Source organism: Podarcis muralis, chromosome 9 (assembly GCF_964188315.1).
Source record: "Podarcis muralis chromosome 9, rPodMur119.hap1.1, whole genome shotgun sequence".
Taxonomy (NCBI): domain Eukaryota; kingdom Metazoa; phylum Chordata; class Lepidosauria; order Squamata; family Lacertidae; genus Podarcis; species Podarcis muralis.
The window spans coordinates 50,934,424-50,949,192 of record NC_135663.1 but is presented as its reverse complement, the minus strand read 5'-3'; the positions used below and the strand labels follow the sequence as shown (position 1 = coordinate 50,949,192).

Below are 14,769 nucleotides of genomic sequence, written 5' to 3'. Positions count from 1 at the left end.
GGAAGAAATTGGGAGTTCACTCTTAAGTGTGCTCCTAATTCTTCCCTTTAACTACATCTTGACGTTCAAAGTGCAGCTTGAACTTTTCTGGACTTGATGTTACATATGACATAGGAAAGGAGGGTGTGCGTGTCTTGCTGAAAACAACATGGCAGCCCAACCCACGAGACCCAATAAGGTCCATGCACCAGAGTTTCCCTGCTACTGATGTAAAGGAAACACACCTGGCTTGTCAAATAATTGAGCTGTGCTTTCTCTTCTTGCAAAGGTAACAATGCCAGTGGAAAGAATGCGAATGCGGCCATGGCTGGAGGAACAAATAAATTCAAACAAAATACCGGGTTTGAAATGGCTAAACGAGGTAAGGCATGCCTGCGTTTTTAAACAGTATTATGGGCAAGAATGCAAAGGAAAGCAGCAGTTAAAACCAAACCATTGTTTAAACAAAACTAAGGAATGGAATTAAAAACCCATCAAAAGCCAGGTGAAATAAAACATTTTTATAGCCTGCATGAATCTAAGCAAAGGGAGAACCAACCTGATAAATAAAGTAGACCGTGTATACATGGTACATTCATAATGCCACAGAGTGATTTGATGCTAGGGGAACTAGTCCAGCATTAGCATTCATCAAACTCTCATTTGAGTGTAACCAAAATTGGAATGAGTGAAACCCAAAACTGTGGTTTGCTGCAGGGTAGATTTGATTTAAATTGAATCGATTTAAATCACTAGTCAGCAAGACTTGATTTAAATCATTATTATTTTTACAGAAAGACCCATTCTTGCCTAAATTTTCAGAGTAGTTTTTACAGTTATCAAAAATTACTGACTTGGTTATACTATTAGAAATACACAGACAGATAATTATGAAATTATTGTGAGGTTTAATAAGTTAACTCTTTATATTTGGACGACGTTTCTGCTGTTCTTTATTGGAAGGAGAAAAATAATCATAAGTAACAATTTAAACAATTTATTTAACTAAAACAATAACATTATAGCATATGTATCCATGTTTGTTAACTGATGTGTACAAACAAAACTTAGACTGAGTTTTAGCACGCATGAAAAACTTAAAACAAATTCTTATTTCCTGATAAATAGCCTTTGGACTATAATGTAACTTAGATAGAAAATTATCTTTAGAAAGATTTTTCCTCCAAAAGCATTTTATTTTAAAAATCCAATTTAAATCAAAACAATCCGATTTAAATAAAAGAAACTTATTATTATTATTATTATTTAAAAATTATTGCTTTTTATCCACCCTGGTTAGCTGTATACCAAGAAGTAAATAATTATGTGGCATATGCAAGTGAAAAGGAGTGAGCATGTTAGGACAGGGCTCAATGCCATATGACAGACATCGCCAACGTGTCAATTGCGCAGTGGATTTTTGTTGATCATGACCCGCCACCCTCTCCCATGGCCACCGGGCTCCACTTAGCCAGGCTTGCTCACCGCTGCCGCAGCAAGCGCTCTGGCTAGTGCCGGCACTGCCTCCGCCTTGCAGCTGCCTCAAGCACCCTGCTCCGGCCACTGGCTTTGCCCAACGCCCAGTCAGCTGGCCGGCCCGAAAAGGTGTGAGGCCTGCCACCACCCCCTTGCAAGCCTCTGCCCCGGGGCAGGAAGGCAAAGACAAGGTGTGCGGGCTCCGCACGGACTGCAGTGCTGCAGGGAAGGGCGGTGTGAAAGAGAGACAATGACGTCCCTCTCCCCTCTCCCACCGGTTCCTGTGGAAAGAAAACGCCCTCTCCCTCCTAGTTCTGCGTGGATGCTGAACTTTCCTCACCTTTCCAGCTCCAGCCTAGCTGCATTTACTGAAAAGTAAGCCGCTGCCCCCCCCCCCGAGCTCTTCCTCTGGTAAAGGGGGAATTGGACATTTGGGGCCATGTTGGCTTCGCATGTGCACCAAGTGCCCTGGGAGGGGGCTGGTGTGGGGGTAATAATTGTTTATTATTTTTATCATCATCATCATATTTTTTTATTTATACCCCGCGCATCTGGCTGGGTTTCCTCAGCCAAATATAATACGTTTAAGTTGAAGAATGACAATGGGAGAGTGTGGTAGATCACTGTTAGTTTTTGATATTGGATATCAATATGTGAAGCAACCCATACTATTTTGGTTTCTATATTCATGGTTTTCTGGGAAATGTTATAGCCTGCCTTATTCTATGAACTCTGAGCCAGTTTTAGTCATTTTCCAAATGTACATTTCTGTTCCCAGGGGGTCCACACTCTTAAGTAATTCAGGAAATCAAAAGGCTTAGGATAAGAGGCCAGTGAAATTAGAAATGTTTGCCTTAAATCACAATAGTACCTCAATTAGTTCACAGCTTTAAGTCATAAGGAGGCACCTGAATATTTTGCAGCATTTACTAATTTTGCTTAATCTCAGTAAAATCAACAGCTTTGACTTTCATTCCATGCAGAACATTACTCAGCCAGAAAGTGAGAAAGCAGTGAAAAATAGGTTCAGGTTGTACAAATGATACCTGTTTTATAAAGTAAGAAAGTTTAAGACTTCTGTATCTGCATGTTGATAATTGTGGTTGTTTCCTACTTGTTTTTCTGTTCCAGGAAAAAATGATTTTTCAGATTCCCTGGATGCACGCAGCACGCCATGGGTGGGATGTTGAAAAAGATGCTCCTTTATTTAGGAACTGGGCTATTCACACAGGTAAGAGGAGCTCAGGTTTATTGGGGCAGGTTTAATTGTGGATGTTCTATCTCTTCTTTCAGCGTTGTAGAGTTCCATTTTGCTTTTCCACATTTTCACCTTTCCCCAGTGTCCCAGCTGTAGTGCAGTGAGCAGGTGGGGCTCTTGCAGCTACGAGGATATAAAGGTAAAGGTACCCCTGCCCGTACGGGCCAGTCTTGCCAGACTCTGGGGTTGTGCGCCCATCTCACTCAAGAGGCCGGGGGCCAGCGCTGTCCGGAGACACTTCCGGGTCACGTGGCCAGCGTGACATCGCTGCTCTGGCAAGCCAGAGCCACACACGGAAACGCCGTTTACCTTCCCGCTAGAAAGCGGTCCCTATTTATCTACTTGCACTTAGGGGTGCTTTCGAACTGCTAGGTTGGCAGGCGCTGGGACCGAGCAACGGGAGCGCACCCCGCCGCGGGGATTCGAACCGCCGACCTTTCGATCGGCAAGCCCTAGGCGCTGAGGCTTTTACCCACAGCGCCACCTGCGTCCCTTGCACGAGGATATAGCTGCAGCTATTTAATCATCTGGGGGAAGCAGATCCACACATGCATCCTTTTGCCTCTTTGAAGCTGCCCCCTCCTTTCCTGTATACGTGGCAGGGTCATAATGTCTATCAGAGGCCTCTGTGCCTGGCAGCTCATTGCTGATTTGATGGGCCAAATGCAGAGAGGTTTGGAGTATACTTGAGCAAGCAGCTGCTGTGTGTGTCTTACAGGGTGTCCAGAACTTCTCAGTCTGATTGTAAGGGTCCCTGAATATGAAGGGTTCCCAATTTATAAAAAGCAACACTCTAGAGGTCCCGGGCCCTAAGGAAGTCAGATTAGCCTCAACCAGGGTCCAGGGCTTTTTCAACACTGGCTCCGGCCTGGTGGAACGCTCTGTCTCATGAGACCAGGGCCCTGCGGGATCTGATTTCTTTCTGCAGGGCCTGTAAGACAGAGTTGTTCCGCCTGGCCTTTGGCTTGGAATCAGCCTGATCCCCTCCCCCTCTTTCCTTTTCCTTCTGTGATGGAACTCCTATTTGGGGACTTCCCTGGCTTTTTTCTGGCCCGTGTAGGACCAGTCTGGATAGTTGGCCTTGGTGAAGATTTGACTCCCCACAAACAGTTTTTGATCTGGGCTTCCACTGAAATGAGGCTGCATTTTAAGTTGTATTTTAATCCTGTTTTTAAGTTGTATTTTAATCAGTTGTTTTTATACCTGATGTTAGCCGCCCTGAGCCCGATCTTGGCCGGGGAGGGCGGGGCATAAATAAAATTTATTATCATCATCATCATCATTATTTATTAGCATAAGGTGTATCATACCACGAATCCCATTTTTCTTTCTTTGTTAGGGAAGTTCCAGCCAGGAGTTGATAAACCAGACCCAAAGACATGGAAGGCAAACTTTCGATGTGCTATGAACTCCTTACCTGATATTGAAGAAGTCAAGGACAAAAGCATAAAGAAAGGAAATAATGCCTTCCGAGTATACCGGATGCTGCCATTATCTGAGAGGCCTTCAAAGAAAGGTAAATGAGAGGAACACTGCGGATATTCTGGAGATCGAGAGAGCTATGCTGATAGTGGGCTGCTTCCTACATTAGTCTAATTGTCTCCTTTATAGTAGGCACACTTGGTCTTTAACATCCCCACTAATAATAATAAATTGTGCAACGTCTTCACTTCTGTGCCTCACAAAAAGAGCAAAACGTTAACAAATAAAAACGCTTCTTAATACAAGAGAAATATATATACAAAATAAACACACACTGGGCAAGATTACCTGGTTGGCACAATACTGTGTATATTTGCCTGTCATGTGTCAGGTCAGGCAAGATACTCACAGGGATGAGAAGACAAAAGATGTAGCAGTAACTCCATGGTTTTAGGAGCAACTAGTTTTCCCTTGAATTCCAAATTTAGTGGGGCATCTTGCTCCTCACCCCAGTTGATGGTTTTGCAGGGTAAGCTGCAGGCACTACTGCTGTCCAAGTTTCCTTAATTTCATTACGGTTCGAATAGGTAGTCTAGGCCATTTCAAGTACCACGTAAATTATAATTATGATCAACATTGAGTCCAGTGACTTTCCAAGTTGGAGTATGTTGGGGCTAGGCAGAATTGTCCAGTCTTACCAGGAAATGATTGTAAAACAATAAATGAATCCTTACATTTCTACAGGAAAGAAACCCAAGGAAGACAAAATGAAACAAATTAAGGTAAATATCTCATCATTTCATAGACAAATTACGGTTGATGATTGGAAGATGAATGGAGATTCATGACACAGTGTCTGCCAACCTATGAAGCAATTGGGCTTTACTGGTTGGTCCATGTGGGTTTATGGGGTTACCTGAGATTCCAGCAAGCATTATCCCTACTCTTTCAAGCCTATGTTCACACACAGGCTTAAGGGATAGACAATTGCTTTAAAAAGAAAGGAATGCTGAAAACTTTTGTGCAAACTACCATTACTGCACTTTTTTGTATTCTCATGTAATCATGCTGAAACAAAGCCTTTATATCACCTACTAGGAATGAGAGATTCCCCTCAGTTGATGGGCATTTAATTTTATTCTTACCCTTCTCCATCCAAATATGGAACAGAAGAGCTGTGCAAATCTTACACTGAAACAAAACAAAACAAAAACGAAACCCAAATATTTCTATCTGAATTGGGCCTCCAATCCTTATACACTTGTACCAGCAGGAGCAGGTCTTGTAAAAGCCATTTCCTTGCCTGCTTTCTGTCTCTTGCTCTCTGGGAGCATGGATTTTCTGAACAGAGAACATGTGCCACTTGTGGATGCAAAGTTCAGGTGCTTTTCTAAGGAACTAAGAGGACGTGTTAGTTAGTGACTGGCTCTCACGATTATCATGCATTCTCTGCTCATAGCACTAAAATGCACTTGGAAAGCTACAATGAATATTTAATAGGAATAAATGTTTCAGGCAGCGCCTCACCCTTGCAACTCTGCAGTGTTTAATTTTTCATTACAAACCATGCATTAACATTTCTTGGAAGGCACCTTGTGAATTTCACACTTTGCTTTTATGTATGAAACGGGCTGGGAAAGGTTGCTGTTTCAGTCTGATCTTGGGAAGCTTAAACGGCCATTTGGCTTCATTTAGACCTACCATCATGGCTGAGAAGGGTGTGTCAGGGACAAAGGGTAGGGAAAGGTTAACGAAGGATAGTCAGGAGATAGCTCTTCTGTATACGCAACAATCTTAACACACTTCCATTTTTTTATTTTATTTTTTCAGCAAGAACCAGAGGAATCGTCGTATGAACTGAGTAATGGAACATGCCAGGGGTTTTCTGATTACTGCTTATCTCCAGCAATAAAAGCTGAAGTCGACAGCACAATAAACATTGTAGGTAAGTCGCCCAAGCACATTCCTTTTCGTATCTGGTAAACTCTTACTGCACTAACTGTAGCCTTTAAAGTTCAGTTTCACTATACGGTTGGTAACACGGCAGAATTACAGCAACAGGAGTTTGTATTTTGATGTGCCTAATAATATTTTGCTTTATTTGAGAACTCTTAAGAACAAATGTGGACATGAAATTTAATGGTTTATTTAGCTCGAGTGGGTCTCAGTAGTAATCCTTGTCACCAGTGAAAAAACACTACAGGAACTTTGACAGTACTTTTCAGCTAAAGTAGGAATCCAGCATCGTACCACCCTAACAAGGTGACAGGGAAGGAGATGAAATAGAAGAATTTTTGTGGCTAGACAGTCATTTTCCATGTTAAACTAAGAAACAGATACAGTGGTGCCTCGCAAGACAAAATTAATTCGTTCCGCAAGTTTTTTCTTCTTGTGAGTTTTTCGTCTTGCGAAGCACGGTTTCCCATAGGAATGCATTGAAAATCAATCAATGCGTTCCTATGGAGACCGTCCAGGGACAGAGGGGAAGCGCCGCACGCCTTCCCCTCTGTCCCCTCTTTTGAAGCAAGGGGCGGAGGGGAGAAGATCGCTTCTCCCCGTTGCTGCCCCTTGGTTCAAAAGGGGTCCGGGGACAGAGGGGAAGGCGCGCGCGCCTTCCCCTCTGTCCCCGGAGATTGCGGGGCTGGCAACGGGGAGAAGCGATCTTCTCCCCGCTGCCCCTTGCTTCAAAAGAGGTCCGGGGACAGCGGGGAAGACGCGCTGCGCTTCCCCGCTATCCCCGGAGCTTGCAGGGCAAGCTTTGTTTTGCGAAGCAAGCCCATAGGGAAATGCGTCTTGCGAAGCGGCTAAGAATACGAAAAACTCCTTCGTCTAGCGAGTTTTTCGTCTTCCGAGGCGTTCGTCTTGCGGGGTACCACTGTAATACTTTATCATGAATGAAAGTTTATTTTAATTATACAGTGGTACCCCGCAAGACGAACGCCTCGCGAGACGAAAAACTCGCAAAACGAAAGGTTTTTTCGTTTTCGAGTTGCCTCGCAAGACGAATTTCCCTATGGGCTTGCTTCGCAAAACGAAGCTTGCCCCGGGGACAGCGGGTCTTCTCTTTTGAAGCAAGGGGCTGCGGGGAGATCGCTTCTCCCGGTGCTCCGAAGCGGGTGGGGGGGGCGGGAACACCTGCCCCAGCCGCCGGGCTTCGTAGCGCTGCTACGAAGCCGGGCGGGGGGCGGGAACACCTGCCCCAGCCACCCCGCTTCGGAACGCTGCTCCGAAGCGGGGTGGGGGGGGCGGGAACACCTGCCCCAGCTGCCGGGCTTCGTAGCGCTGCTGCGAAGCCGGGTGGGGGGCGGGAACACCTGCCCCAGCTGCCGGGCTTCATAGCGCTGCTGTGAAGCCGGGTGGGGGGCGGGAACACCTGCCCCAGCCACCCCGCTTCGGAACGCTGCTCCGAAGCGGGGGGGGGGCGGGAACACTTGCCCCAGCCACCGGGCTTCGTAGCGCTGCTGCGAAGCCGGGCGGGGGGCGGGAACACCTGCCCCAGCCACCCCGCTTCGGAACGCTGCTCCGAAGCGGGGTGGGGGGGGCGAGAACACTTGCCCCAGCCACCGGGCTTCGTAGCGCTGCTGCGAAGCCGGGCGGGGGGCGGGAACACCTGCCCCAGCCACCCCGCTTCGGAATGCTGCTCCGAAGCAGGGTGGGGGGGGCGGGAACACCTGCCCCAGCCGCCGGGCTTCGTAGCGCTGCTGCGAAGCCGGGTGGGGGGCGGGAACACCTGCCCCAGCCGCCGGGCTTCATAGCGCTGCTGCGAAGCCGGGCGGGGGGGGGGGGCGGGAACACCTTCTGAAGGCGGGCGGGGGGCAAAAGTCTTTGTCCCCCCTGCCTGCCTTCCCAGGGGCTTTTAAATCGCCCCGGACAGCGGAGAAGTCCTCCGCTGTCCCGGGGCGATTTTAAAATGCCGCCCGCCAGCATTTTAAGATCGCCCCGGAAAGCGGAGAAGTCCTCCGCTGTCCCAGGGTTTTTTAAAATGCTGGGGGTGGGAAGAAAAGCCCTTGTCCCCCCCCCCCCCAGCCTTCAGAAGAGGTCCGGGGACAGTCTGTCCCCGGACCTGGTCTGAAGGCGGTTTCCCTAGGAACGCATTAATTGATTTTCAATGCATTCCTATGGGAAACCGTGCATCGCAAGACGAAAAAACCGCAAGACGAGGAGACTTGCGGAACGAATTAATTTCGTCTTGCGAGGCACCACTGTATTACATTTCATATCAAGGGAAGATTCCACACACACACACACACACACACACACACACACACACACACACCGGCTAATTAAAACTGATGCACTTATTTGAATGTTCTGGTATATACATGATGCTGGCCCCAGCAAACCAAGGTTTGCAAATCAGGAATTTGCTCCCCCCTCTTCCTCATAGTCAAACCTTCCATCTGATTCCTAACCAAGTCCCCTCTTAACCATTGTCTTCAAACCCCGGTTTCACATGTCGGTTGAGATGGAACTTAAGTTTAAGCCTCTACATAGTACTAATCTTAGGGCTGGATCTCCAGCCATTATGAAGTTACGGTCCATAACACTGCTTTTTGCTTGACTGTAATGTAAGCTCTTTATTAATGCAGACACGGGTAATCATCACAATTCTCTCTTGTTATCATGCAAAGTTGTAGGAGATGCGCATTTTGAGTGTGGTTCTGAGGATCATATGATAGTTCCCAATCCACCTGATGTTTGCCAAGTAGTGGAAGTGACAACAGAATGTGATGACCAACCCAGCAGTGTGAGTCAGTTGTATCCACTACAGATCTCCCCAGTCTCCTCCTATGCAGGTAAGAAACATTGCACTCGCAAAAGAACTTGGGGTCTTGGTTTAAGTCAGTGCCATGTTTTAACTTTTGGTAGGTAGGTGCTTTTCTTTTCTATTTTAGAATAGTTGTCAGATTCTTTTAGTGCTTGGGTTCTGCTAAAGACAGGTATTATTTCTTCTGAGAAACAAAAGACCTAATCCTGCTGTAATACACAGAAATGAAATACCTATTAAAATTACCCTTTAAAATATGTTCAGTAAACCTCACTCGGTATGCAAAAATTGTTTTTAGCGGTTCTTGTTTTTATCTGTAAACCACATTGAGTCCCTCTCACAGGGAAAGAAGAAGAGGAAAATAAGATAATAATAATAAAATAATAATAAAATAATAATAATAATAATAATAATAATAATAATAATAATACACAAGTGTGGATGGTGTCACAACCAAGATGATTGCAAATGTGGCTCCGTTTTGGCTTTCACTTAGAAAAGTGGAGTACAGTATACATTTCAGTATGTATGCATGTATAAATAAAATAACTTGAGATGTGAGGAATGGGAATCGAAGGGCAAGAGGCTTTCTTACACAGGGTTCAAGAGAACATTGTTTGCCTGAATTGTCTCTGTGCTGCTGCATCTAGGAATTAGAGGCTGATACATGTTCTTGTACATGAAATCCTGTTATGTGACAGAGAAAATTGTGGGGTGTATAAGCTATACCACAGGCAAAGGCTTGGTTCTGGGGGACACAATGGAGCAGGAAACTTAATACACTACCAGTTTGTGTGTGTTTTCAAAAGGCCTTGAGGCTGCATGTTCTAGATAAACATTATCAAGTGTAAGAAGTTTTGTTGCTTCTTGGGTGTGGGTGCCGATAGCGCTGCTTGGAGGTCAGCCAGAGGAATGTGCAAAGACTCTGATGTCCGTTTATGTCTGTAGCTCCAGAGGTGGTTGAGAAGGGGCTCTTGACCATGCAGCAGGCTGGGTTCTAGCAGTGTCCCCCTTTTGACCCTCAAATAGAAAGTTTTGCATCCTCTTTACCAACTTCTGATTCCAGTATAATCTTGTCCTAGTAACGTGACTTTTTTTGCCTGGCACTGTTGTGGCATTTCAGTGGTATAGCTGCCTCAGACTGAGTCAGACCATCAACCTCAGTATTAGCCAATCTATAATTGGCTGCAAGGGTCCAGGGTATCTTGGGGGGTGGGGTCCTCTCCCTGACCAAACTGGAGATACAAGGGATTGAACACTGGGGCATCTGATGCTCACAGCCCTTCCCCACATGGAGTCGCTGGTTCTGGAGACACCTCATAATGCTGGCATGGAATCCATGATTGAATAAGAGGAAACATCCTGTTTACATGCTTTATTGACAGTCAAGATGTCACATGTTTTCAGTATGCATACTTTTATCCACAGAAAGTGAGACAACAGACAGCATACCGAGTGACGAAGAAAGTGCACAGGTAAGCAAAGGAATAGAATATATTTCATAAGTTTTATATTCCTTCCCTAATATGCTTCAGTCCATTTTGTCTATGAATTGGATGGTAGCAAGGTAGAGGTGTTCGTTTGCTGGTTTAGGAATTTCTGCCCCTCTTTCCATCTACAAAGGCCCTGGAGGCAGCCCACAACAGAATAAAAATATGCAATAAAATTAAAACCATATCCATAAGATTAAAAGACTGGTGTGGCATTAGCATAGCAGAGAACCCCAACCATTAAAATAATCCAAATGCCTGGCCAAAAATAAAAATAAAAGTTTTCAACATTCACCTAAAGGCAGGAGCCAACTAGGCCTCTTAAGGGGAGGGAGTTCCACAGTCTGCTATCCCAAAACCTACTTCAGAGTAGGGCCACTGAAATAATTGAGTCAGTTTTAGAGTGTAAAATTTAAGGATTTCAACTTAATAGCTGTTTGCTTTCTACTCAAAAGGCCCCAGGGATGTGTGGTGCTAGCAGAGGCAACCAGGCCATGTTGCTCACCCACGTGGTAAATAAATAAATGCTCTGTTTCAGCCAATGGCTATAACCACTTCGCTTCAGCTTACGATGCTGAACCGATGAAGCAATACTAAAAATACAGTCATGACGAGGCGTTTTCATATTTCGGCCCTAGCACAGCAGACGGTATTTCTACACGCAAAGTCCCTGGGGAACTTTGCTGTTGCAGCTGCGCTTTCTCCATGAGAGAAGTGGAATCTCAGAGTTAGCACAACTTCTCTGGAGCACCAGCCGCACACAAGCAGTTCTTAGTAGCAACCCTGTTGCTGCAGAAACCTTAGAATTACTGCTGCACAACTGCTGTGCCATGTCAGCAGAGGCTGGAAGAGGCCAAAGCTTTCTTACGTAGTGTTCTGGGATGCTTTTTTGACCCAGAACAGCCATTGGGGCTGGTGTGTATCTGCACCAGGCGTAGCTAATTATCATGGAAAACTGCATGTCTGTTTGCTTACCTTCACACTTCAGGAGTCATGGTGTTTGCAAGTTAATGCAGTGCTGCAGCAATCTGTAATAGGACACTTTTTTCTCCTTCAAAATGAGCAGTGAAGTTTTTCAGTTGGGTACTGCTACAAACAAGCAACTGTGCATAACATTTTCCGACTATAAAAGCTAGTTGCAGCTTGCTTGTTTGTCATATCTTGGTTGCAAGCTGCCACTTTTGGATTTCCTGAGCTCACATGTGGTTGAACACAATGGCAGGAAGTTCTCCTAGCCATGATGGAAAGCTTTCTTACACATGTGGTACCTGCAAATACCAAAAGTATTTCTGTCCAGTCTCTCAGTCTGAGAGAAAAAACATTCTTCACTCTAGCTTCTGTAGCTGATTTTTGTTGTCAACTGGGCAGGCTAAGTCTTAATGTTTACAATGTGTACTGCGTCAGTGAAACTCTCTAGACTTTCCTCCTTCACCACATAGACGCTGGATGGACAAGGAGAGGGAATGTACCATTGCACAACCCCTGACATTGGCATGTGCACCAGCTCCCTGACCGCTGTGTAGTCAGTGACAGGTTCAAATGGGGTGCCTAGGCAGTCAGGAACGCTGGGCAATTGGGGCTTCCCAGTTGGCATAAAGAAGCTACAAACACACACCCAGACTTTCCCCAGATGTATAAAAGTCAGGATGATAAGACAGTGCATGTGCCAGTATAGGAGTACTTCTGCCACATGCTAAGTTGGGGGCTGGGGGCCCTTTTATTGCACCTAACTTGGCATGGCCAAGCATAGGAGCCTATGGCCAATTGTGCAAGGAAGGGAGTCAGTAAGGCCTACTATCCCTGGACCAAAACAAACAGGTTGCAGTATGGAGCACAGTTGAGGGAGAAGGTAAACTGCCTTGCATTCTAGATCCTCCTGTGGTGAAGAGACCCTTTCTGTACCCTCAACACTATGACAACAGTCATCTTACAAGTGTGGTTATTGCCTCCTCTACAACAAATGACTTTTCCAATTGCAAGAGGTGTCCTGATTATGCTGTATGTGGGATGAATAAAACCCTCTTCCCACTGCTTGTCTCTTCTCTGCAGGGTCATCTTCACTGGCAAAAGGAAAACGTTGGCGGCAAACAATACTACAGCAACTTGGGGACCAGGAACTCCCCTTACCCGCTTCCTGGGATGGCTACTTTTGTGACTTCCAACAAGCCTGACCTCCAGGTCACCATTAAGGAAGAAGCCTGTCCCTTGCCTTACAACAGCTCGTGGCCTTTCCCCGAGCTCCCTCTGCAACAAATCGTGTGCTCGGCTTCCACCAGCTACAGCAACAGTAACAGGCCACCGGATCACGAGAACCGGGCCAGCGTCATCAAGAAAACGTCAGACATTACTCAGTCAAGAGTCAAGAGCAGCTAAGCCACATAAACTGGCACGTTCTTGGCGGATTCTCTGTTGTGGCTTTGAGGAGCACATCTAATGTACATTCAGCAAACCGAAGAGAGAAGAGCCTTGACAGTGCGGAACGCAACCGTGTCCAGCTCCAGCACTGGAGCATTTTAAACTCAGGACTCCAACCAACAGAATGTAGACGTGAAGCTGGACAGAGGTCCAAGGTTACAGCCCAGGGGCAGGAAAACCACCCTGGTAGATGCCAAGGCTGAAACAAGAGGACCAAGAGCCCCTCCCCAAATGAAGTTCCTCCATTTCAGGCCACAATGGAACTGAAAACCTCGGAATGGAAAGAAAAATGTGAACTTGCTTGATTTTTGTTTTTTTCCAGAATCAGTTGTGAATATGTACATAATGCAGTGCTGTACTAGCAATACTGCAGACTGCTTTCGCACCTTATTGAAAAAAAGAAAAAGCACTTGCAAAAAAGGCCTTTCATTATCTTGCTCTTATTAATGGCACACTTAAAGCCCCTTCTTCCCCACCCTCAACTTCGCTCTTTCCCAGGGCTCTTCTGGCTAATGTCGCCTTGGGAGTATGGAAAAAGAATCAAATAGGAAAGTAAAACCTCCTCCTGTACATTTTGCAGGTTGTTTTTAAGAGTGCTTACCTTATACTTGTCTAATCTGCTATGCTTGAAAGCTGTGTGGTACAATAGAAGAAAATCTATTACAGATATATTATGCAAATTCCCAGGTTTTAAAGAGAGAGAAATACTCTAATTCTAACCAGAGTAAGCTTTTTTATTTTTTTATACAGTGGGATATTTTATTCAAAGTAAAATTCTAAAGTGAATATTAATTGTTTTACTTTTTTTATCTTTTCTACAGCAAATTTATAATTTTACAATTCAGTGACTTGGTTGGTCAGCAACCATTGCATCTTTGTGGCACATTTTCTTTTTTTCTTTTTATTTCTTTTTTCTTTTCTTTTTTACAATTTGTAAAGGTGAAATAGCTTTTAATGAATTTTATGTAGCAATCAAACTATCCTGTGGATTGATAATAAATATTATATATAAATAAGTTTTTAAATAAACACGTTTTCTTTGGTGTATGGGATTTTAAATATATATATATAAATAAGGTGGCAATTACTTTCATGTTCTGAAAACAAAAGATGCCAGAGGTGCTTTGGGGCACGTTCCAGGCTATAGCAGAGGCAGGAGGAATAAATGATAACCTAATCTAAAAAACAACAGCTATAATCCAGCAAAAATTAAGGCCCATTGATCTCAGTTGGAAAGTTTTAAGAGGAATTTCTTAAGTGCTTCAGGTACATTCGGTGTCAAAAGTTCTTTACAGTGCACATGCTGCTTACAAAGAAATCCTGCACACAGACCAGTTTTACTAATTTGAGACAGAAGATTTGCTTGAGACATACAGTTAGAACAAATTGAATGCTAAAGAACTATAAGGTGCACATCTATAAGGAGATCGGTAACTCCTGTCTACAAAAGCCAGCATGGTAGTTTAATTTTGCAGTGAGGCAATAAAAGCTGTAATAATTTCTGCTGGAAATCCTACTGCTTGGGCTTTCTGTTTTGCTATCCCATAACTGGGATACTTCTTAATCTGGCTTTCCTAACCACTTTAGAAACATGGGTGAACACAGCAGTGCTATTTTTCAAGAAGAAAAGGTGATGGAACTCACCATGAATTTTACTTTATTTTATTCATTCTCTTAGAAGTGCCTACCTGAGAGGTGCTGGGACTGAGTTCTGGCAGGTTCCCGCTGAAAGAAAAGCCCTGGAACAGAAAATCCCAATTAGTGTTAACTGTGGATAATATCAATGAAGAGATTCTAGGCAGTGAGTCAAGGCTTGTCCTAGATACGTAAAACGTATTTATACTAAAGTTCAGAATCTGACTCTCAGGCAATTCTCAAGGTGGCTTATGACAATCATGAAACCAATACATAAATTATTATGAATGTGGCTGCAGTTCTCACACATGATGAAGTAGTCGCCT

General features: G+C 44.7%; 1 protein-coding gene and 1 long non-coding RNA gene across 10 annotated transcripts in view; one reads left to right on the top strand and one right to left on the bottom strand.

The window, feature by feature from the left end:
* The window catches only part of IRF2 (interferon regulatory factor 2), a 42,229-nt gene extending 28,897 nt beyond the window's left edge, over nucleotides 1-13,332 (top strand). For all 8 annotated transcript variants that reach the window (XM_028744639.2, XM_077934234.1, XM_077934231.1 and 5 more), the window contains 8 exons: nucleotides 269-361; nucleotides 2,587-2,686; nucleotides 4,053-4,229; nucleotides 4,880-4,917; nucleotides 5,966-6,080; nucleotides 8,767-8,931; nucleotides 10,332-10,378; nucleotides 12,443-13,332. In XM_028744639.2, the coding sequence (XP_028600472.2) occupies nucleotides 275-361; nucleotides 2,587-2,686; nucleotides 4,053-4,229; nucleotides 4,880-4,917; nucleotides 5,966-6,080; nucleotides 8,767-8,931; nucleotides 10,332-10,378; nucleotides 12,443-12,766 (1,053 nt within the window). In that variant the 5' untranslated portion in view covers nucleotides 269-274 and the 3' untranslated portion in view covers nucleotides 12,767-13,332. The remainder of the gene's footprint in view (nucleotides 1-268; nucleotides 362-2,586; nucleotides 2,687-4,052; nucleotides 4,230-4,879; nucleotides 4,918-5,965; nucleotides 6,081-8,766; nucleotides 8,932-10,331; nucleotides 10,379-12,442) is intronic.
* Nucleotides 10,264-14,769, bottom strand: part of LOC114604503 (uncharacterized) — a 31,759-nt gene continuing 27,253 nt past the window's right edge. For both annotated transcript variants that reach the window (XR_013394253.1, XR_013394252.1), the window contains exon 5: nucleotides 10,264-14,547. This is a non-coding gene — a long non-coding RNA (uncharacterized LOC114604503). The remainder of the gene's footprint in view (nucleotides 14,548-14,769) is intronic.